The sequence below is a fragment of the Schistocerca cancellata genome, chromosome 4 (genome assembly GCF_023864275.1).
Source record: "Schistocerca cancellata isolate TAMUIC-IGC-003103 chromosome 4, iqSchCanc2.1, whole genome shotgun sequence".
Lineage (NCBI taxonomy): Eukaryota > Metazoa > Arthropoda > Insecta > Orthoptera > Acrididae > Schistocerca > Schistocerca cancellata.
The window spans coordinates 843,982,477-844,008,049 of NC_064629.1; the positions used below are offsets into that span (position 1 = coordinate 843,982,477).

General features: G+C 39.2%; 1 protein-coding gene across 1 annotated transcript in view; it reads left to right on the forward strand.

Moving 5' to 3' along the window:
- LOC126183621 (uncharacterized) overlaps positions 1 to 17,110 on the forward strand; it is a 227,241-nt gene extending 210,131 nt beyond the window's left edge. Inside the window, exons 16-18 of the mRNA XM_049925739.1 lie at positions 7,489 to 7,613; positions 15,713 to 16,053; positions 16,222 to 17,110. Coding sequence (XP_049781696.1) covers positions 7,489 to 7,613; positions 15,713 to 16,053; positions 16,222 to 16,347 — 592 coding nt within the window. The 3' untranslated portion in view covers positions 16,348 to 17,110. The remainder of the gene's footprint in view (positions 1 to 7,488; positions 7,614 to 15,712; positions 16,054 to 16,221) is intronic.
- The last annotated feature ends 8,463 nt before the right edge of the window (positions 17,111 to 25,573 follow it).

A 25,573-nucleotide genomic window follows, 5' to 3' on the forward strand; every position in this document is an offset into this window, starting at 1 on the left:
GAGAGGTTTCGCTCAAACCTCCAACTCCAACTTCCAGGTTTGCACACACCTCAGGTTGGTGCAAATCTTCTGTCCACACGCAACGATCTGTCTGCGCAGATGTGATGTGCGCAGACATTCGCGCAGACAGATCGTTGCGTGTGGACGGGCCTTTAGATTTGTGAGATTTATCGTATACCCAAAATTTATTGGATTTCTGTTAGTACCCATGTACCCATGTGGATGACCTCGCACTTTTCTATGTTTAGTGCTAATTGCCACTTTTCGCACCATACAGAAATTCTTTCTAGATCATTTTGTAATTGGAATTGTTCGTCTGATGATTTAACTAGACGGTAAATTACAGCGTCATCTGCAAACAATCTAAGGGGGCTGCTCAGTTTATCACCTAGATCATTTATATAAATCAGGAACAGCAGAGGGCCTATGACACTACCCTGTGGAATGCCAGATATCACTTCTGTTCTACTCGATGATTTACCGTCTATCACTACGAACTGTGTCCTCTCTGAGAGGAAATCACGAATCCAGTCACACAACTGAGACAATAGGCCTACTCCATATGCACTCAATTTGATTAATAGTCGCTTGTGATGAACGGTATCAAAAGCCTTCTGGAGATCTAGGAATATAGAATCAATCTGAGATTCCTTGTCGACAGCACTCATTACTTCATGGGAATAAAGTGCTAGCTAGCTGTCTGGCTCAAGAACGATATTTTCTGAATCCGTGTTGGTTATGTATCAATTAGTTCATTTTCTTCAAGGAGATTCATAATGTTTGAGTACAGTATATGCTCCAAAATCCTACTGCAAATTGAGGTCAGAGATGTGGGCCTGTAATTCAATGGCTTACTCATATTTCCTTTCTTGAATATTGGTGTGACCTGTGCTACTTTCCAGTCTTTAGGAACAGAACTTTCGTCAAGTGAGCGCTTGTATATGATTGCTAAGAAAGGCGCTAATGTGTCTGCATACTCTGAGAGGAACCTGACTGGTGTACCATCTGGACCGAAAGACTTGCCTTTCTTAATTGATTTGTTTCGCAACACCTGAGATATCTACTTTTATGTCACTCATGCTAACAGCTGTTCTGGTTTCGAATTCTGGAATATTTACTTCGTCTTCTTTCGTGAAGGAATTACGGAAAACTCCGTTTTAGTGGCACCATCATCGGTAACATTTCCATCACGATCGCCCAGTGACGGTATTGACTATTTTTTGCCACTGGTGTACTTTATATACGACCAGGATCTCTTTGGGTTTTCTACCATATTTTGAGACATTATTTCATTGTGGAAACTATTAAAAGCATCTCGCATTGACGTCCGTACTAAATTTCGAGCTTCCGCGAAACTTAGGCAGTATTGGGGATTTTGCGTTCTTCTGAATTTGGCATGTTTTTTCGTTGCTTCTGCAACAGTGTTCTGACGTATTTTGTGTACCATGGTGGATCAGTCCCATCTCTTATTAACTTATGCGGTATGACTCTGTCTATTGCTGTCGATATTGTATCTTCGAATTTGAGCCATATCTGGTCTACACTCACATAATTAGCCTGGAAGGAATGGAGACTTTCTGTTAGAAGGCATCAAGCGAATTTTTATCTGCTGTTTTAAATAGATATTTTATGCGTTTATTTTTAGTGGTTTTGGTTGATACAGTTTTGAGCCTCGCTACAATGACTTTGTGTTCACTAATCCCTGTATCCATCATGACGCTCTCAATTAGATTCCACTCATGAAGTCTTGTGGGCCTGTCACTTCTAACAGCCAAGATTTTAAGATCTTTCAATGCAGAAATAAGATTGTAAGAGTTTAAGCAGTTGACTATAAATATTTTAAATTTTTATATTTGAGTAGTCCTTCTACAAGCCTTACCACTATGTCACCACTTATTTCAAGACCTCTATCATTATGCATGGTTCCTTTCCCATGGTGGATTTCAAGATCGTTCACAATTTCCCTGGAACCAGCATGGGCAAAAACTTTATAGCCCATTTGAGTGGTTTGTTTCTTAGATATTGTTTCAGAGATGAACGACCTTTGAAAGGAATGATTAATTCGTCTGCTGAATTATCTTCCTCAGGTTCAGTAAGTGAAAAATATGTTTGATCTTGTCAGAAAATGGCCTCACCTTAAACAGCTTGTTGTTATCATGTTCGTCTCTCTGTTTCATTTTAGTACTGTCATTCCTAGGCAGCGAGTTACCTACTGGAGGAAATCTTGTAGCCTCTGCCGAATACATTCTGTAACTAGGCATTTTCACAACGCTTGCCAAAATGTGCATCGCAAGATACTTTTCTATTTCAGGAACATTTGTATCCAAAGATACACCAATTTCTGTGTACAGCATAGGTTAAATTGATCGACGAGATAGCGGATAATATCATCACTAAATATTGCTGTGAGAAACTGCAGAGGTATCAGTTCATCTTCGCCGGCCTGAGTGGCCGTGTGGTTCTAGGAGCTACAGTCTGGAACTGCGAGACTGCTACGGTCGCAGGTTCGAATCTTGCCTCGGGCATGGATGTGTGTGATGTCCTTAGGTTAGTTAGGTTTAAGTAGTTCTAAGTTCTGGGGGACTGATGACCTCAGAAGTTGAGTCCCATAGTGCTCACAGCCATTTGAAATATTTTTAGTTCATCTTCTGAAGGGTCTGAGAAAATTGCGTTATGTGATGTATACACTTCTTTCATATCCTTCATTCTGCACTGAAGCTCGCGGCATGTCTTGCATTGAATTTTCTGAGCCGAATGATGTGCTGCATGGTTTGAACTGTCAAGTAACCATCTTGAAGCCATAATAACATAGTCTTTAACATTATCTTCAACTTTGCCTTGAGTGTCCAGAATTTCAACCATAACTTTATGACTGAACAAACTGTTTATGCAATGTAGTAGGGTCCCACTGCTTAGCAGTTTCAATATCTTCCTCCATATGAGTCATATCGAGGTCCAAATCAGATAAATCACTTCGTTAAGCAACAATACTTCTTCCTCTAAAAGTGATTTATGGTTGCGAATCATCTGATAAACAAACTAGGAATTTTTACTAAAGCAGCAAAAGTACTGGTAAATTATGCCAATACAGAAAATGAAAATAATAGTATGACCAATTAGTGTATCAAAGGAAACTTCAAATTATTAAAGTTGCACTTTATAGTAAACTTTAGTCCAGCTTTTTGCATGTAGTGTATTTGGTATCATATCAAATTCCCAATGGCACCAAATGGAATCATATTTTTTGTGAATTCCCAGCAACAAGTTACCATAACTGACACCATTGTCAAACTGTTTAGTAGTTAATATACACATTCAGCAATTTTAAAATTATTTTGTTTCATTTACCTTCATATAATATTTTGAATGTCCTGCTGTGCACTGTAGCTTATACACCATGCAGCAACATATTTCTCAGTCCATCATAGTCTGACACTCTATGTTTTGTGAAACTCCCAGTACCCAACGTAATCACATTAAATTTTGGAAGGTCCTTCACTGCTGTTTATAATTTTTGGACATATAATTTGGTCTTGGCGAACAGTTAAATATGATGATGCAATATGACATTACTGGGCTGGAAAAGGATTCAGTATCTGTACATAGGTGTCTGAATGGAAAATTATATAAGCAAGTACTGTTAATAAATGCTATCACATGCAACTATATTTTACTTCGTAACTGTACACCACAAAATGTGCATGATTGAGTTTTGCATTGTACTCCCACTCTTAGTTTCCTCAAGAAAAAAAGATGACAACACAATGCTTTTTACCGGTCTATTCATGAGTTCAAATAAAATAAGAAGATAAGTAATTAGTTCCAGCATTTTCCAGGCAATAATTTTGGAACTCAGTATACATATCTAAATAGACTGGCTGAGGTAAACAGACTCAAACCTCAGAATGTGATTTGTCCTACGTTCTGTCAAAATGAAATATTTAAAAAAGTGTTCATTGTCCTATATTGCAGCTTCTGTACAGAGAATAGCCTACTCAACATCATATAACAATTTGTATCCAGTTTCCAAAACATAGTTCCCAGTTTACTGAAAGTATATTCTACATGTATGTAAATAGCTAGTATATATACACACACACACACACACACACACACACACACACACACACACACCCACACACACACACACACACACACACACACACACACACACACACATATATATATATATATATATATATATATATATATATATATTGCAAATAGTACATCTCACCAGTACCAAATATGTCACTTTGTAATTTCCTTTAAATTCTGACAAGTCAACAGATTCCGTAGGACATAGCACGTCCATACATCTGCTTAAACGTGCCATATCACAAGCAAAGAAAAAGGAAAAATGATTTTTGTGCTTACCGCATTGCGATTACCGCTGCAATGTGTGAACGTCATAGAAGCAGACAACTATTTTCGAACTCCAGGTGTTGGAGACAAACACTTCCATAGACAAATCATCTCATGAAGTCGCCGGAGTGCATGTGTCTGGCATCAAATTACAGAAAGCCGAGCGGAGACACCTCTGCGTGAAGTGAGGATAGCTGTTGGGAACCTGTGAAGTGTCAACGACGCCTGTAAAACATTATTAGAGTTCAATCTGTAAGTCGCAATATTTACAAGTCGTCGTTCTTTCACACCAGTCTCAGCTGCTGCTCATTCAGTTCTGTGTTGAATTATAGCTGACGTCCACTGACTCAGATCAGTGGTTGCACGGCTAGGAGAAAATGTCAGTGGCCCTGGCGCTGCTGCAGACTTCCGGCAAGCAGCTGAGACCATTGCCCAGCGTGAAATAGTTCTGGTGCTTACTGCTGGAGTCTACTTGGTCCTTCTCCGAATTCTATGACGACCCTTGATGACCCATCCACAATGTATCTGGTGTCAATAGTGGCGTGGTAGGCTGACCTCCCCACTCCTGCTAGGCGCCTGATTGTTCAAGAGGAACGTGGATCCCAAGAGACCCAGCTGCTGGTATCTGCGTTGAAGTCTAGTATTGGCAGCACTGTGCGATGTGGAGTTCGCAGAAGACAGTCCATTCTTCCATCAGTACGTGGTAGCGGCGAGAAGCATGAAGTTCATCATCTTGAGTAAGTCTGTGGCTTTTTCATAGACTGCGTTGGAGCATCTAGGACATAGATTCACTACAGTATTGTAATCAACGAATCGAATGCTATTGCTGTGAATGCCATCGATCTCAATGGTCATCTCTTTTTAAGAGTTGAAGTATTTAAAGGGAGCTAACATGAGGTAATGAAGCAAGACATAGTTCATGATGACCGCTGGTGGTGTCCTTATTCTGCTAGATTCAATTAACAGACCGTTAACAGCTGTGTTAGTTCCTCAGTATATGCTCTTGTGAAAGAGATAACGTTCCTTGTAACATGTCTTCCGAGCTAACGAACATGCTTGTCCTGCTTCCTTTGGTTTTCTGTCACAGTCTCCTTTCTTAAGACAGTGTAGTTCTGTGCCGATGACATGACCACCTGCGACATACTAGCTCATTTCCTACTTCCGCCTCTGTCTCTGGCATGACTTGCATTTGCCTAAAAATGTAAATGAGTTTTAGTATTTTTTTAAAATTTATACATGTTTGCTGTGACTCTACCGACTGAAAAAGAGATAGACACACAGGGATACACAGTACATAAAAACAATTTCGCTCTCAACATCATCACTAAATTGTACAATAAATACAAGACACCCAAGCCCAATACAGTACACAGTGAAATACGGCTAATCAAAGAAACAATATCTAGAAAGAAAACAAAATACATACCAACTGCTTAAATCTCTCCAACGTAGGCGAAAACTGACGCTTTATTCAGACCCACAACTACACAGCTAGTTTTATGGACCAGTAACAACTTCAAAGTGAAATTACGATCAGGTAAAACAAAGTCACCAATGTATGCTAAGCCTGGGATATATAAAATCACGTGCAATAGCTGTAATAATTTCAACATAGACCGGACTGGGAGAAACTTTCTCACATGGCTTAAAGAACTCATTCAAAATAGCCATACCAACCAATGGATATTTATTCTCCATCGGAAAGACCCTCAACACACAATAGATACAACTGAATATGCATCGCAGATACTTCATAAACTTCCAAAAAGTCCTACCATGAACACTCTCAAGAAACTTGAAATATGTGTACACGTAACCACAAGACATGTCGAACAACAGACTGATCTTAAACATAAATATTATTTAAAATTTTTATGAAATACTCGGAAAAGGAAATAGATAACTTTTTAGTGCAGTGCACAGCCAAAGACGATGCAGACAGAAATAAATCCTTAACATTTTGCTCATACATATACTCTGGAAACATATGTAGAGTGGCAATGCAGTAAATACAAGAATGTCATAATTTACGAAGCAGAAGTTAACGTAAGCATACACATCAAATAAAAAACATCTACCCAATAAATTCCTACAAATTAATAGCATTTACGATTGCTATAAATATAGATTACTATAAACATATAACGGCGATAGGTGTACACAGAACCAAATAATGTAAATATCATTGTAGCTGCAAAGCTTTCTAACGATAGTCACAACAAATTAATTAATACCTTCATTCATCAGACAAAGAGTGACAATAAAAACACGGTTGCTGACAACATTATATGTATATTAATCCATCTAGGCAATATACATGTAAGTAGCAATCTTTGCTCAATGTCCTACTATATCGTAAAATTATATAATGAAAATAATGTCATTTACATTGTACTACAGGTCACTCAGTAATGGCAGTTTATCCAAAACAGACCTGTAGTGAAAGTGAAAGAAATAAAAATTCACACAGCAACGAGTCTGGACAATCCTTTTAAATATGTCACTTGCTGACTTATACTATGCCACAGATCCTATGGAACATGAATTAATACATCATAATTACTGCGCATGTTAAGGTTTACTGGCTGTTTTTACTCTCACAAATCTTAAATAAGCAGTTGTTGTAACCAAATATAACACTTTTGGTGGTATGCACAGGCAAATAACAACAGAAACGTACATAACTTAAACAGAATAACTGAGTCATATGCCAGTGATATGGAAAGGAACAAGATATTTTCACTCATTTGCTTACTATCATACTTTACAGTATGTTTTCAGTTAGTATATCCAGGTAGTGTGATTTTTTAGTCCCTCTGTGTTAAGGCTGTACATCTTTCTGACCATTATATAATGCTAATTTACTTGCAAGGGAGCTGACCAACAAAACTTACAGCTCAAAGTGAATGACATGTTGATGTTTAGAGATAGAACTATGATTAATCAGTTTCACTTATAAATTTTGCTATCTTTTTGGGGGGTTTTACAGTCCCAAGTGGGGGCTCTTGACATGTCTCTGAAAGTTGGAAATAACTGCAATTACATCATGACTGTAGAGCATAAGTATGCTTAGTGAGATGTAAATCACACATTCCTGTTTCCATTAACTTACTTATTTTACAGACAGAGCAACTTAAATAACACTAATGCACTTTCCTTGAACCAAAACGAAATCTGGGTTCCAAAGCCTACCAATGGAATTCGTTCATCAATTGCACTGTGCAAGCAAATTCATACTAAACAAGAAAGTAAGTATATTAGCATCTCTTAGAAGAAAAGTTTAAATTGTTTTCAAGTATTTATGTGCTATATACATTAAAATTAAATTTAATTAGAACATACATTAACTAAAATTTACTGTCACAAGTACACAATTAATGTCTTCATATTCAGAGTATATGAGAGATACATGTCAAATACAAGTAATGATGGGGATTGTTTAAATTAAATGCTGTAAAATGGGAAGATGTAAAATAAATGAGTTAATATTGATTGATAACTTCCCTTAGTATCAAAATTACTAGGTATCAAAACATACTTGTGAAAATCAAACGAAATTTTTGATAAGCTGGATGACTATTTTTAAAGTAATAAAAATGGGGAAGCCACTGTAAAACACTCATTGAGAACTAAACACTGACAGAGAAAAAAAATAACATTTCTGTGTGTGTGTGTGTATGTGTGTGTGTGTGTGTGTGTGTGTGTGTGTGTGTGTGTGTTTGTGTTTGTGTGTGTTTGTGTGTGTTTGTGTGTGTTTGTGTGTTTGTGTGTGTGTGTGTGTTTGTGTGTTTGTGTGTTTGTGTGTTTGTGTGTGTGTTTGTGTGTGTGTGTGTGTGTGTGTGTGTGTGTAGAATCATGTATACAAAATTTATATATGATTCTGTGAAGGTGTTATAAATTTTCAGGTGTCATGAAGAAGGGTGAAGGTATCAATCTGGGGTAAGGGACCCTGGCCCAGAAATGACGGAGTCATAATTTGCAAGCGAAAATCGTTCTGAAACTTCTGACGGTGAATACATATACCAATAGTGGTACTGTTGTTGCTAAGATTGTAGGGCAGATAACTATCAGAGGTGATAGTATGGACCAAAACAAGAAAAAAGTCAAAGAAATATGGGTTCTAAAATGATTACCATAAGAGCAACATGTTATCGTTCCGATGAACAAGTATTTATAGCTCTCAAAAGCCCTTGTTTATTAGAAGTTTCTTTCGTGTTTTGGTCCATATTACCACCTTTGGAAATTGTCTATTTTACAATCTCAGCAACAACAGTACCAGTACATGTATGAGTATTTCATTGTCAGAGGTACCAGAAAAATTTTCGCTTATAACTTCCAACCCAGTCATTTCCAGAACAGGGTCTCATACCGCAAATTGACAGATTGTAACACCATCACGGAAGCACCATGTACATGTACAGGGTGTCCCTCATAAGAGTCGTCAGGCGCATATTCTCAGGTGTTTCAGCATGTGTTTCTAGTTATCTTGTTGCAATGTGTGGCTGAAGTCGGCCCAAATAAATACTGCCCATTAAGTCCTTCATGCAAAACCCGCTGTCGACGAAAATCGCTGGTTTGTTTCCCGTCACAAATAAAAAATTTTTTACGCGGAATTTCATGTACGTAATGGACAGAGCGGTCCTAAAGTAGTCTAGTGCAATATTCGCTTTATCGATACCCACTGAGACGAATAGTAAGACACGAAGAATATCCAATACTCAAGCAGCGACTTATCAGCGCTTCCGAATGGTGGTAGTAGTCGTACAGGCCAAGTTGACGCTGTCGCTGCTAGAGTACTAGGTACTCTTCGCGTTTTTATGACCCTGTAAATGCTTATCGATGAAAAGAATATCGCTGTATACTATTTTATTGCCGCTTTAACGATTGGGCACATAAAATACCAAATTAGAGATCATTTTGTTTGTGGCAGGAAACAAACCGACGCTTTTCGTCGACAGTGAGTGTCGCATGAAATAGGCAATGAGCGGTATTTGTTTGGACTGGCTCCAGCTACACTTTCCAAAAACGAAATTGCAAATATCCACCGCAACACAAGAGAAAATGTGCCTGACAACTCTTAGGAGAGACAACCTGTATGTGTAACAGGTATAAGTGCAGGTATTTTTATATGTGGTATCTCACTGTGTGCACACATTCATGTGTTGGATGTGTTTTTCTGTGTGAAACAGTCTTCCCATCAACATGTCACATAATTTACTACCTGACGCTTTCTGCGTGGTTGTAACTGCACTATTATGTGGGCTACCCCTGTCAGTATAGACTTGACATTTTGTGACCGTGCATCTGCACTTCGACACCTGACCTGCTACCCAGTGGAAAAAATCATTAATGGTTTGGTCTTGCCACATGTGTTTGGAGGTACTACCCAACCTAAAAATATACAGCTTCTAATAGCTGTAATTATTAGTCTGCAAGTGACGTAAATACTGATGTAATGCTATTCACTACACTGCATTCAGTCACTAGCAGAAATATTTGCGCCTATATCCGATACACCCTGTATACAGAGTGGTCAGAAACGGTCTGGAAAGCTTGTAAGGGTGTTGCAGGGGAGATCGTAATGAGAAATAATTGTTAAGAAAGAATTCTGTACGTTGCACAGTTTCGGAGTTATTTAGCACTGAAGTTAGCCAATCAGGTCGTCGCAAGCAGAAATTCAATACCCGGTCAGAGACAGTGTCGCCATATTTGTTCTTCGTTTGGTTTCCTCAATCCTAACGAAATTAGCTTTTGCTCACTTAGCTTCAATTTATCACTTCCGAAAAATGCATTTTAACTGGAAATGAGGACCTGAACAAGTGCGAACTCACGGACCCACAGATATCTGTGCATCAACGCATTTTAGAACGTTGAAACGTCGTCCAACGATGCTACAGAACATCAAAGTTATAGGTGCCGGTGCCTGCTGATAGGTCGCTCCTGCGACAGCAAACGCATTTTTCGCTGACGGACCATAGGAGGAGCGTTTCGCAGTGTTGTTTGTTGTTCAGTGATTGCGACTAATTGTCACGATCGGCTGTGGAAAAGATTTAGCTACCTGCTGCGTAGACAGGTCTTGTCTCCTATGAATGCGATGCTCTGTTGCTTTGATGAATGACGGTTTCTGACACAGGTTTCCACTCACAGTTCATTTTTCTCCTGTATACGGAAAAACACTCGAGATTTTAGAACCTACAAGTAATAATAGTGTAGGCCGCTTGCATAATCTGCAAATCTACAGAGGCATTCCATCCCTTGTCTACTCTTACAAGTCTCCATTTCCTGGCTGTTGGCACTAGCAGCCAAATGTACACTATGTGCCATCTTGTAGGTGCAAATGTGTGATATAGAATACTTACACATCTCCAACGCTCATGAATACTCCTTATCACATGTGCAATGTGTTAACTTGTTATCTGTATATGATTGATTGCAAACACTGTTTCTCACCCTAACAAGGAGGCCTCCTTACCCATGAAGCCATTTCATAGGGTGGCTTTCGCGGTGTGACTGAGGATGCACTTTCGATTTTTTGTCATTGAGGTTACAATATCCATACTACAGTGGTCTGTATCGACCTGGCCTAAAATAGTAGCAGCTGTTGTCGCAATTTATACTGTTTGTCTTAAATACATAATCTCTATATGCGTCCTTGAACTGTGTAATAATTCATAACAGTTTGGTTTCTAATAGCACAATTCTTACAACAAAATTATAATAGCATCAAGAATAATTTTATTTCCATAAAATGTAATAGCTAATGTGTCGATGTTTGCATCATTTGGTACCAGGAATGCAAGCCTTGTGGAATCCAGATAGTTGGAATAAAAGTAGGTGATTGCAGACATGTGCTGTAGTACAAAATCTTTATGTAGAATGTAACCTTTCCTTTTGGTTTACAAAATGCCTTATATACTCTGTTCTTAATCATTTAGCTTCACTCTGTAGTGTCATTTTTTTCGGTTCTAGACTGGACACAAGAACACCTATGTGAAATGGATCAGTTCCTTGAAATAACTTAGTGTCTGCTTTACACATATTCTCCAAAGTAGTCCAATCAGTAACTTTATCGCCTTCTGCAAACATGAGCACCTTGGAATACACAGTATACATAGCGATTGTTCCTTGTATGTCTTCTCCAAAGGAGCACCAGTTGAATCAAGCGCTACAATGCTAAAGGCACCTAACTTATTACTAGACTACATCCTATATGGACTCTCTCCATAATTCTTTGTTTGATGAAAAAAGTTTTCTGCACTTTTGAATCATTAGTTATCCTCTTTATATGTACATGTATTCTAAAAACATATGCTACAGCCCTATTTATATTTACAGTGTAATATTTGTTACTAAAAAATTTAAACTCATAACTAATATTATAATGCAATAATGTAGGAAAGTTCAGGGCCCAGGTATCAAACAAACTCTGATCTCCTACTTTACCATAACTGAATTTGAGGTTAAATGTATCAACAAATTCGGTGTCCCATCAACACATATGACCAAATATATGCACCATAATAATGCATTTATGGTCCATCTATTGACTCGGATGTCATCGTTTCCTCGACATCACCATCCTCTTCCAATATAAGGGAGATGCATGAGGTTTCCCTATGATATGGGGTCTCGAATGCATCAGTCCTCTCCTTTATATAGGAACAATGGATAATATGAAAATTCACATGAATAACATACAAAATAAAAAGTAATGCCTTGTCACGAACAGCCATTTTGTTTCAAACAAAAATTATTATATCTCTATATGAAATTGTTAGGCAAGGCTTATTCTTAATATTCACTGTCATCAGTTACCCTCAACAATTCGCTACAGTGTGTACTCACAGTGTTTGTATTTCGACCACTGAAATTCCTCAAACATTATAACTTTATGCAATCATTCATCATAACCCATGAAAACAAATTCCAAATAGTATTGCATGTACATGCAGTAGCGTCATGTCTGTACTTTCTCAGTTGACATACTTTTACCAATATTAGTATCTCCAAACACATAAAATTACTTTTTATGTACCTGTCAGGACTGAAAGGACACATTCTACCACTTGACTAACATCACTTGCCAACCCCCACAAAAGTCACACATGCTCATATTTTCAACATGCATATTTTTCTTGTGAAATGCTTCAAAATATATCTGACTAAACTGAATACGATTATAGTTACCAACAAAGGAAGGGTTCATATAGTCTGTTGTTTTTGTATGACTTGCCTAGCCATGCAATGTAATGTTAAACAACGTGATACTCTCATTACAATTTGTGATTGGTACACATCATACATTGCAATATAATGAAGAATCTTGTCCTAGACCTACATGACTGAAATCAAATACACCACTAATATATTCAAAGATCCACTCAAATTTGGCCCTAAAATTACATAAATATACCCCTTCCTTCGTTCACACACACACACACACACACACACACACACACACACACACACACACATCTGAATATATATAGCTTACTACCTCTACCGAAGACATGAGGAGCAAGAAGCTTGCAATAGAAGAGATCTGTTTCGTAGTGTCATAGTGTCGAAGGTGAGCAAATGATTATAGCTCTTAAGGCACCTGCATTTTAGATACCATGTTTATTTAACAATTTTTCTTTGTTTTGATGGAAGTTACATTGTCCCCCCTTGTAAAATCAGTTTGAAAACACCCTGTGTTCCAAGCGTCACTGCTCTCAGTCATTGAATGATGAAAAGCTGTTCACTAACATATATATATATGTGTATGTATGTATATATATTCAGATGTGTTTCATTAGCTGAAGTGAACAGCTTTAAAATTGTTAAATAAACATGGTATCTAAAATGCAAGTGCCTTAAGAGCTATGATCATTTGCTCACCTTCGACACTATGACACTATGGAACAGATCTCTTCCATTGCAAGCTTTTTGCTCCTCATGTCTTCGATAGAGGTAGTAAACTATGGACCAAAACAAGAAAAAGGTCCAGTAAACATTTACTCTAAAATGCATACATTAAGAGCTTTGAGCACTTGTTCCATATAAGATATGTGTTTCAAAGCATAGAAGAGGAATGAATGGTCATAGTTCATAACGCACTGCTATGGAATTCAGAGCTCACGTTTACTGTTTTTTTTTTTCATTCCTCCCAAATTATGGAAAGCAAAGAGCTAGCTGTAGAAGAGACATGTTTCACAATATCAAAGAGCCCATGTTTACTGGGTATTTTTTTCTTGTTTTGGTGCAAGGAACCTGTTATCAAAGTTCACGAAAGTATTTAGTACAGTTGCGAAGTTCTAAGACCGTACTGTGCTGCAACAGCTACTTAGAGTCCAGATATAATGCCTTATGTCTGAAGAAGCTGCAGCACTTGCTTGCACAAAGCATCTTGATTCCCTACTTTGTTACAAGCTTTGGATTTGAAATAAATATTTGCTATTTAATCTCCGTGTGCTTAATTGATTTAATTTTAACATCTTTGATTCCTTGTGTGTTTATGAGAGCTATACTCATACTTAAGAATTCTGTAGTGTACTTTCATACCAACATAAGTTGCCAATATCTGTGAATGGTAGACAGTGGTGGAGTTATGAATAAGGGAAGATATCATGTGTAGTTACTGTCTGCATGGCTGTTCATGTATGGCAAAATAACATGTATGGTGTGTTGACTATTTTTGATAGGATGCCTGAGACAATGAAAGCCCTTTCATCATCTCAGACTATACGGAATCTTCCTGCTGAGACTAAACTCCTGCTGAAGACATAATAGCTTTTCATTGGGTACCGAAAAATAAAGTACATGATCGAGCTCGAAAATTAAGGAAGTGATGGGGACTGTAAGGGAAGTAACAGTCAATCATGAAGAAAGAAGTGTGGTCTTTGTACGTTTACCATGAATTCCTATCTGAGGTGTGAAAACTGACAGCTATTGACTTGATTGGATGCAGCAAGCTGCAAGTTGTTCATTTGGGTACCAATAATATCTGTCACGTGGGTTCCAAGGCTATCCTCGACTTCATTCAGTGGTTTTATGAGGTGATGGTGCTCACTCTCCTGATTCAGAAAGTGTATGCACAACTCACATTTTGTAACATTCATCCATGGGACTACATAGTGTCTTCTGGCTTGGAGACAGACGCAAACCTTAAACCAAAGACTTCATCACTTACATCATGGTCTTGAGCACAGCTTTGTGTCTTGTCCTGTTGGGATGGAAACTGTAGGCTAACGCTGATCAGGTCGGGCATGCACTATGTAACATCAGGAACAGATTATGTGTAGTATGTATATGAGTATTTTTCATTAAAGAAAATCTCCTCTGTAAGACAAGTAAAGAGTTAGGTGTAAAATAGTAGAGAGCTAAGTGTGGATCAACTATATTGATTACAGAGTGCAATGCACATTCTCATAGCTCAGGAAAAGGCAGTGTGAATCTAACACTTTTTAACTATAGGTGTGTTCAGTGTAAGTCCCCAGAATTAGCCTTAACTATTAACAGTAGTAAGGTACAGTTATCATTTGAAACTGAAAGCTGATTGCAGCAAGAAAGAAATAGCAACCGACCACCAGTGGTGATGACATATATATATTACCAAGAAAATCTCAGTACTAACCAATGAAATAAATACATATGAATGGGAAGAGTTTCGGATGACTTTGTTTATCAGCTTCATGTGCTCTGTGTGAAATTTGATGCATAAACTGAAAATTTTAAAATATACTGAAAAAAAAAACTTTTTGACATTGTATTTCACCAATAAATGTTTCCTTGTATTGCGTTTGTATTAGGCAGTAAGAACAGTTTTTAAAAATGAGGAACAATGTTTTGATTAACCCTGTTGGTGATGACTTTAAGTCTGGTAATACTTTTTGATAAAATAGGGTATATAGCGACTTCTTGCACTACACCACTCTTTATTTTATGTTTTTGTTCATATATAATAACAGAAAAGTTATCAGTGAGATAAGTGTGTTCCTATCATACTCGTAGCACAAGTATTAGAGCAGTATATTTGCGTAACAGATAAGAATTTCCAAGAAACCTCTTTCACTTTCTCGTATTCTTTAAAGTTCACAAAAATATGTTTGTTTGTCATCATAGAAAGCTATATGTCTCAGTGAAGGTATGCTGCCTTCATATTTAGATTATTTATTTTGGGAAAATCCAGTTCTGTAGATAAGAAGGTAAATTGTCAGATTCCACCTGTATAATATTAACTGCAGAAGTTACTGTTAGACTCAATAGTTTTATTTTTCTCTCAGAACCTTTCAATGTAACATAACAATTTTGTACATTTTAATTGTTATTAATCTTGTTTGATGTTCCATCTTATTTGTCATTACAGATAAAGAAATGGAATTTACACATTTATATGATGAAGAAAGTGTGAAGAAACTGCCAAAATTATTTACACCTGTTTCTTCAAAAAATCAAGAGGTTATTAGAAGAAAGGCTTCTAATCAACCTGTCATTGTGATTTCAAACTCCAATAGAAAGGATCAACCATTAAAAAGAGATCACTGTTTAGTGCAAGTTGATGCTCAAAAACCTACGGAATTTCCAACTGAATTAAACACACTTAAACTGCAAGGGAATGTTGGTCCACAATTGACAAGCTTGATTTACTGTTCACTGGAAAACCCAATAACTGAAATTGTGACCCTAAATAACAACGAAAATGTCAAAGTAAGTATTCACAAGTAGAAAATGAAATGTTTTAGCACACATTACAGTCACTGCTTAGGAGCAGGGAACTTGTCATTAATATTTACTGATAGAAAAGTACTTTGCTCATGCTATTTATCCTCATCTAGTGTATAGAGAATGAAGTATGACCTTTTTTTACATACTTAGGTTCCTAGGGAAGCAGTACCAACTGAAGATTTATATTTCGATGATGATTTTGGAACCAGACTGGACCCTCACATGGAATTACTTGTGCTTCATACAAGTAGTACACAAACGTACAATGATCAGTAACAATGAGAGAGTAATTCCTGTGATAATAATACTACATGACTAGAGACCATGTAGGCAGTATAATTTCATACTTTAAAATTATTTCAACAGCTCTATGTCAAGCCATATAGTAACATCTCAGTCAAATACAGAAGAGGACAACAGTTCTTCATTGTAATGCACAGCATTATATTGCTTCATATAATACATATGTTATATGAATGTTCTCTTTTTAGAGTAAAGGTACTTGCATCTGGCTTATCAATGTTATGGACAGCTATAAATGCTGCAAAAAATCTCAACCATACTCTGACAATCATCTGTTACATTTACTGCAAGGAAATATCTTTTATTTATTTTATATTAATGAGTGTTTGTTAACATAACAGAGTAGATATTTTATTTATGAACTACACTACAGGAAGCTGCAATACTACCATAAAAATATTCATTTCAGTTAATGAACTGTTAATATTAACTCTCTGAGTTGTATGATTGACTTCAAAAAGTGATTTGTGGTACTAATGCAGATCCAAGCTCTATGAAAGCAGAAAGAAATAAAATGATTTTTTTGCTTCACAAATAAAATAGATATTACTCTTTTTCCAATGTTCTCCATCTCCTCTAAAAAGTCCTTCATTGAAAGGGTCTCAGGCTGGTGAGAATCAGTCAAGAGCCAGTCGTTTGTGGGTTTTGTAAGCATCCTCTTTTGTAGGTGAATTTCGTTCCCTTAGTATACTCTAAATGTATCCTAAGCTTTAATTTTTCATAAAACAAGTTTTATGTGGCTTTTCAACTTTAGATCAATCCAGATAAGAGCAAATCCAAGGAGCAAGGGGGGGTAGGTGGATTCATCCGCCCTCTCCCGCAAAAAACAATAGCACTCTGTACTGAGCATTGATGTAAATAAATTATTAATATTATGTTAAATCATTTTATATATTGTATTTATATTGTTCTTAAAATACTAGGCATTTATGTTACACGTTAAATGAGGACATGGCTGTAAGTTATATTTGAAGGGAGGAGGCGGAGGGAAGGAGGACGAGAGACAGTAAAAGACTGCACAGACGAACTCTGCATTTGCACCTGATTGCAAATTCATTTGCGTAGGCAATTTACAGTTGTTATTGTATCCAGTGACTGATCACCAATCATTTAATACAATATTAGTGGGTTATTCTGCCTCAGTGAGCTCTGTAGTAAACTGGAGACACAACTCAAATATGTCTTTGCACAGAAAACTGTTACAGTCTTCGGTGGAACCGCCATATTGGACAGGGGCATTCGAAGCTGTTTGTTATTTTTCTGCTTGCTACTTGTAATGCTGCCGTATTTTGTTAACAAAAATTGTCAAAAGTTATATTGCATATGGTGGCAATAATAGATTGATGACATGATGTTGCATTCACTTCCACAAGTTGCATAAGTAATGAACGCTATGCATTAATATGGGGCTATGGTAATGTAAAAAAAAATGATGTTGGAAAAACTCAAGTATTAGGTACCAGTAAAGTAAGCATATCTAAATTTTCTACAGCTTTTCTCATTCAACCGCTAAGCTTTTAAGTAAATGTGTACCATATGTAAGGTAGGGAGGCAATCGAGGACACTATCGTATTATATCATTTGCAGTGATCACTTTACAAAAGACTGCTACATGTTTCAAACTGGAGCTGATCTACAGTTACTGAGCGATGATGCTGTACAGAGTGATCAACAAATCAGATGCCCCGTCCACTTGCCAGTGAAAATCAGTCAGGGAACGTAAATACCAAGAGTTGTATCAGATCTAGGTTTGCTTATAACAATAACCCAAACACATAACAGTTACAATCTGCTGTAAGAACACTGTTGTATAAGGATAATGTTATTGCAAGTAATAAGGCTAGGCCCTTAATGTATACGATATTGGTAAGCAGTTCTTTCTGAGTTGGAGAATTTATTTGCTGTAAGAGGCAAAGTGATGAGTAGGCCCTACAATTACGATAGTGAAGATATTAGTTACAGTACTTCGAGGCGTCTGAGTCATCCACACTCCGTGAATATTGGGAGAATATTGTTTATTATGTATCAGAATGTGTCTGCGAAGGATTCTTGTGATGTAAAGATGTGCAAAGCGCAAAGAAGGTACTATTTTACAGGTACCCTGCATGTACCTGTAGGGAGGCTGGGCCAGTTCAGGTGCTGTGAGTCACTGATGACATAATCAGTGTTGTTATGGGTTTCCCCCTCCTCAATCTCTCCCTCCTCTGATGAAGGCCCATTGCCCCATGCATAAAATGGCAGGAAGTCCTAATTTTGACGGGAAATGAAAAAAAAGCCCAATTGCACTAGTGTGAATGTGAGGTGGTGGTTGTCCTAAGTATAAATCGGCATGAAACTCAAAATGATGCATTGTCATGTTGGTTGACTTGAACTACTGATACAGTCTTGCTATGGAGTCAGAATACAAGATGGGGTTGCAAGAGGGCCAGTTTGGAATACTGGGGAAGGAAATCGAAGACTCTGAATACTGAGGCTGGCTCTACACTGTCAGAATCCAAGTTCCAGAATACTGCCACCACAACATCCAAGAGAAAGGATGTTTGTGCAGGTCCTGTCCTGTGATATGTTTTCCCTGGCTACCACCCACTCAGAGGTCACTGTATAGTGCTTCTCTTAAAACTAAGTTGGGATCTTCCATGCAGAGAGGGATTTAAACAAATTCCTTACCAGGAGCACAGGGAGCGAGAGAGGGGAATGCTGGTATTGAGAAGCATGGCTGTGTTTTATAGGCGCCATCTTGTTGTGCAAGGCGGGTGACCTTGAACGGGACTTAGCCACTGCAGGAGGCGCCTGTGAGGTTCGCGCTCCTGCAAAACTACTCAGTAGGGAATGAGAGAGGAATTCTAGAACAGATAATGAGAAACACCAATAAAATCTATAACCCACATATATATAAATACTTTCTGGATGGAAACTGAAAAAAAAACAGATTTAAGTATTATGCTTATAAATGTGTGTGTGTGTGTGTGTGTGTGTGTGTGTGTGTGTGTGTGTGTGTGTGTGTGTGTGTGCTGATCAGATGACAGAGGTAACCTAACCAACCACCAGAGAGCTATCTCTTGTTTTCTTTATTGTCATTTCATTCCCTCCGTGTGGGGGCGCACAGGCAACAGCAATGTAGCCACTCTTCAGTCTGCAGTTTTGCACATAATAATGCAATGTTTTAAAAAATGAAAATGTGAACAAAATAGGAGAACTGAAAATTTCCAGATGGAACTGATGCGAAGGACTTGGCATTTCATTGCGAGCTGCTCATAGGTGGCAAGTTTCAGGAGATGATGCTTGATGACCAGCTCCAGGTAAGGGGTAGATGGAAGGCATCGTATTATCACATAGGAAAGTGAAACAAAAGATGAAGATAGAGAGCTGGCGCTGAAGTTGTAGAGAAGAAGAAACGTTGGTGGTGTGGTTGTGAAATGGGAAGTGACAGAAGTTATTTAGACTGCTGTGGGTTTGGAGGGGCTGCTCAGGGGTGGGATGGAATGTATTAAATGAGTGTGTCTACTTTGAAAAAGAGGAAGTGATAGTGGTTTTGTGAATTTGTGGCCATGGCATTTAAATATGGAATGGGCTGTAAGGATGAACTGATGGAGGATAGGTAAATGCTCGAATGTGTGGATGTTTTGAAGGGCAGTGGTGATGAAGTGGATGATGTATTCAGTAGTAGGAGTAAAATATAGGAAGTTGTTTGGGTGGAGTGGTGTGTCAGTATGGCAGATTGGGACGATCAGTTCAGATTTGGTGTTGGTGTTGGTGGGTGTTTGACTGTACTCTTTTAGGGGTAACTGGGGTAGGACTGGTTGCCAATGTTGCAGGTGGGTGGGGACTGGAGTTTGGGACAGTCTTGGTACAGGTCGTTGGCTTTGCAGTGGGACAGGTAGGACGATTGTTGCAGTCAAAAGTTAAATGATCGTTGTAGACAAGGTATTTGTAGCAATGGTAGTCATGGGATTGGGATTGGGATTGGGATTGGAAGGCTGAACGTCATGTTTGTGGCGGTAGATGAAGACTCCATTCTGAGGGAGGTGATCTATGGTTGAGGGATCTTTGGGAAAGATGCAAATGAGGAATGTCGGTCCAGAATGGTGACAAATTCGAAGGACTTTATGGATTTAGTAGTCAGGATTGGAATTTAGTTCGCTTTCAGCTTGACCCACAGTGATTTCAGGGTCCACTCCCTTGATCACAGCTGTAAGAATAGGCAAATGGATGGGGGGGGGGGGGAAGAAGGGATTGGATTTTATGTATTGTGGTGGGCTGAGTGCCAGGAGGGAGGTATATGTGGACCAAAGGTGATGGAAGGTACTTGTTGCAGTAGGTGGGTTTGGAAATTAGGATCAGATGATTTCATGATTATGGAGTCTTTGCAGAATATCAGTTGGGATGTGTTGTGGCTTGGAAGGTACTTTTTTATTTTGAGAGAAAGTGTTTTATGACTGAAGAATCTGACATCAGGATATGATAGGATGAAGAATGTGTTGGATGAGATGTGTGGGAAGAGATGGGAGCAGACTCCACAGGACCTGGTGAGTGGGGATGATTGGGTAGCAGTCGGGGTGTCAGTGATCGGTGGCGTATCTGCACTAGGTGAGTTGCAGGGATCTCTTGAGGATGGAATGTCAGAAGATATTGATTTTGAAGTGAGACAGGGTTTTGTCTGACTGTTTTTATTTTCTGACATGGAGCTGGTGGAGTTGGAGCTGATGCATATACTATGTTGCTGGTCTGGTTGTTGCTGGTGTAGGTGTGGCTGGTACTTCTGCTTCTGGATTTAGATGTAATGATGGCAGTGGTGGCAATGAAGCAGAAATATAGGCTGATGGCGCAGCTGGCTGGTGCAGTTCTTACTGTGATGATCGGGTTGGTGGTGGTGGTGGTGGCGGTAGCAGCAGTGGCGGTGAAGCTGCAGAATTTGCTGGTGTGATGATGTCTGAAAATGAGAAGTTAATTAAGTCAGGGTATGACGTGTGTGAGAGTGAGAAGACAGATGGGATCATCTGGCCAGTGGGAAAGGAGGAAGGAAGAGCAGGATGGGACAGTGAGTAAGGGCTGAAGGAGTAAGAGGAGGTGGGAGTTGAGTGCAGATACGAGTAGATGATAGTGGACGTTGTAGTTATAGTTTGATCCATCGTTGAATGAGGACAGAAATGGTGGTGACTAGCTGATGGAGGCAAAGACTGGCAACAGAGACGTGGGCTAGGTGATTTCTGGTGATGTCCAGTGGCAAGGGCAAGTACTGTTAGCTAATGTGATGACTGGAAGCAATGGCGATGGTGGGTAGTGAGGACTGGCAGTAATGCTGACATCTGGCAGTGAAGGCGTTTATGTTGATGGGCAGCAGGGACTGGCAACAGTGGCGCCATCTGGCAGTGAAGGCAATAATAATAATGAGCAGCAGGGACTGGCAATAATGGCGACATCTGGTAGTGGAGGCGATGACAATGGTGGACAGCAACAGGTGCTGCCAATGGTAGAGATGTGGACATTGTTGGCTGGAAACGTTTCCCTAAGGAGTGTCAACCTTGAGAGCAGCACAAGCAGTTCTTATTCCTGAAAGGAATAGGACTTCCAGTCCTCAGATACATAGAGACCTGTCCTTTTTTTTTCTTTATTGTCTTTTCATAGCCCACACAGTATTTTGATGGGGGTGGGCTGTCAATGGAGACAAGTCATCATAGTTCAGCCATATGAGAGTCAAAGCTTAAAACACATTATAAAATTGTAAATGGCAGTTGATAAAATGAATGTCTGACATAACAAAAGACAGATCTAGTCGCATAATTTAAAACATAAAAGGCAGGTTTGTTGATTAATTAAAAGAATGACACAGAAGAAATGGCATATGAATGTTTCCCAAAAGATAAAAGACAGAGGGATAGCTGAGTATGTTAAAAATAAGTAAAAGCTGGTGTATTGGCTGATTAAAATAGACATAGATGAGTGAACTGATGAGTGAGCTTTGAGAGAAAGGAATAAGGGTATCATGGTAAACAGCAGTTGGGATAGTGAGTAAGAAGATATTTGTGTGGATGGATGTTTAGAGGAGGAATTTGGGAGAGTGGAAAGGGATGCCTTTGCAGACCAAGCCTTAGAATGTGGGTGGACAGGAGTGGAGAGGAGGGGAGACCTGAGTGGGGGAGGTGGTGTGAATTCCTTCAGATCTGGTAGCATGGGTATGTATGAGGGTGGACTTCATGGTTGGCTAAGGTTAGGCGATTGAAGTTTCATTGGGAGAGGATGTGGAATGTGGAGGTATAGCATTGGGGGAATGTGATGACAGAGGCATGGCAGGGTACTAGGAGCAGTGAACAGGGGGGAAGCCAGGGGGTGGGTTGTGTCGAGTTTACAGCTAATATAGAATATTTGGAGAGGTTGAAGGTCAAAGAGGAGGGAGAAAAATATTATAAGCTGGTATAGGATGCATGTAGTGGAGGGTAGGTAGCTGTTTTTCTTCTTTACTGATATTTCATCCCCACTCGCTCCATGTGGGCAGGGGTCAGGTCGTCAGTGGTACAGCTGGCCGAAGTGGCTGAGTGGTTCTAGGCGCTACAGTCTGGAACCTAGCAACCACTACAGTCACAGGTTCGAATCCTGCCTCAGGCATGGATCTGTGTGACGTCCTTACGTTAGTTAGGTTTAAGTAGTTCTAAGTTCTAGGGGACTGATGACCAAAGTAGTTAAGTCCTACAGTGCTCAGAGCCATTTTTGTCAGTGGTACAAATAACCCACTCCTCAGCCAAGAAATTAAAATCTTTTTAAAAGGTGATGTGAATGAGAAAAATATAAATAATACAAAGCTGTCTTCATGAATTGTTTAAAAACAGTGATAAAAATGTAGGGAGATGGCACACTTAAAGACACTTGAAGAACGCTAAACACTTGAAAAAAAGTATTTGAAAATATCTGAGTATGACAGAAGATACTCTGACCATTGAAAATGGAGAACCATGCATTTTCACTAAAACTGGAAAGGGATCTACCCTGGGACAGTAGACTGTAGATGAAAACAAGGGTGGATATGAAATTGTGGTAGTGATGAGGACTGAGGACCGGCAAGAGGTGTTGTTGAGACACAGGGGACTGTCGGGTACAAGGAGAGAGAGGTAACTTGTATTTGTATGTATAGATTGGAGGTTCAGGGGGTTAATAGGGTAGGATGGATTCAATTTTGGTAGGATGGGTATATGCTGTGGGGAGTTAATGGTCTCACAGAGGGGTACAGTTGAAATTTCTTTGAGAGAGGATGTGGATGGTGTGCAGGTGGAGAGTAGGTCGGATGCGTAGGTAGAGATATGACTGCACACTAGGATTGGAAAGGATATGGAATACACTAGGATTGTTGAAGTGAAGTTTACAGATGGTGTAGGTTGTTTGGAGGTGTTTAGTGTGAGTGAGGAGAGGTGGGAATTTGATGAGTTGGTGAAAGATGCTTGTGGCAGAAAGCAAGGCAGATAGTATGGCGTTTGAACATCTGGAGGGACCTACAGAACTTATTTGGGGAGGATATCCATGGAACATTGGCATAGCAAAGGATGGAACACATAAGGGATTTGTATGTGTGAATGACCGTGGAGGGCTGTAATCCTCAAGTTCAGCTACTTAGTAGTTTTGGTTTAGTGTGGGAATTCTGTTGGATGGTTAGCAGGTGACGTTTCCATGTTAGTTGGAGGTAGAGGGTAAGTCCAAGGTTTTTTAGTGTGTTAGTTAACTGAATAGGTTGGTCATAAATGGTGAGGGAGAAATCATGGAGACAGAAGGTGCAGGTGATGTGTCCTATAATTTGTACCTAGGTATTCGAAGGGTTAATCTTAAGGAACCATTGGTTACACCATGAGGTAAACTGACTGAGGTGTGTTTGGAGTTATCGTTGGAATTTCTGGTGGGTAGGATAGAGATGTCATCAGCATACTGAAGAAGGTGGATTGTAGGAAGTGGTTTGGGGATATTGGCAATGAGAGGTAAAGAAGAGAGGAAAGAATGTTACCTTGGAGCAGTGTTACAGAGGGATGGAAGGTACAGGAATTGGTGTTGTTAACAATGAGGAACGATGGGTGACTGGAGAGGAAGGATGCAATAAAGCCCACATAGTTTACGGGAAGTGTGTAAGTCTCGAGTTTCAAAAGGAGACCGGAATGCCATACATGGTCGTATGCTTTCTCTAGGTCAAGGGGGGCAAAGATGGCAGATTTACGGATATTGAAATGTTGGGATAGGAGATGGATGAAGTTGAGGAGATGATATCAGCAGAGAAAGGGGGGGGGGGAGGTTCAGAAGCCACATTGGATAACAGAAAGCAGTGGGTTTTGGTGCAGAAAGCAGTGGATATGTTGGGGGAGAATGGTTCAAACACCTTGCTAAAGACATAGATGAGGCGGTATGAGGAGATACCAGTGAGGAGTTTGTTTGGTTTGAGAAAAAATAGGATTCTGGAGGCTTTCGACAGGTCGGGATAGTAACCTGTGGAGAGGAGAGTGGTATACAGGGTTGCAAGGGTGATGGAAAAGGAGACATAGCATTCTTTAAGGTGGCAATTGGTAATATGGTCATGACCAGTGAATGAATTGTGTTTTTAGTGAAATACTTTTTCATGTCCCCTGCTGTGTTTGGGGTGTTCAATTCTGGTATGTTGTTCAAGTACTGAAAGCTCGGAGCCAGGGATGGGACTGTGGTATCTGTGTTCTCATGGGCAGTAGGGAACTAGGTGTAGTGAAATTGAGGGTCATCAGGGATGGAGAAAATGTTGGAGAGGTAGGATGCAAAGTGATTTTCTTTGCTCAGGTCGCCAGAGAAAGGAAGTTTGTTGAGAAGGCTCGGGTAGTGAGGGATGGAATGGGTGCCAGTAAGTCAGTGGAATGCTTTACAGTACTTGGAAGAGTAACTGGGTGTGTAGTATTGAGTTTGGTGAATGTATGGCGCCAGTCCCGACGTTTTTTTTTTGGCATTGAGTAAATTTGTAATGTGCCGCTGTATTTTCTGGTGGTGTGTGAGTGTATCCCAGTCACGCGTCAAGAGTAAGGAGTGATATAAGTAATGGGATTGACGGAGAAGTAAAGCTTGTGGTGGGAGAGTGTGGCGATTAGGATTTATGGTTTAGGAGGGATATGGGAGGGGATAGCATCTGACAAGGGCAGTTGTACATAGGCTTTGGAATGGGCAATATTATCAGGTTGGTGGAAGGTTAGGGGTTGGCTTCCAGTCT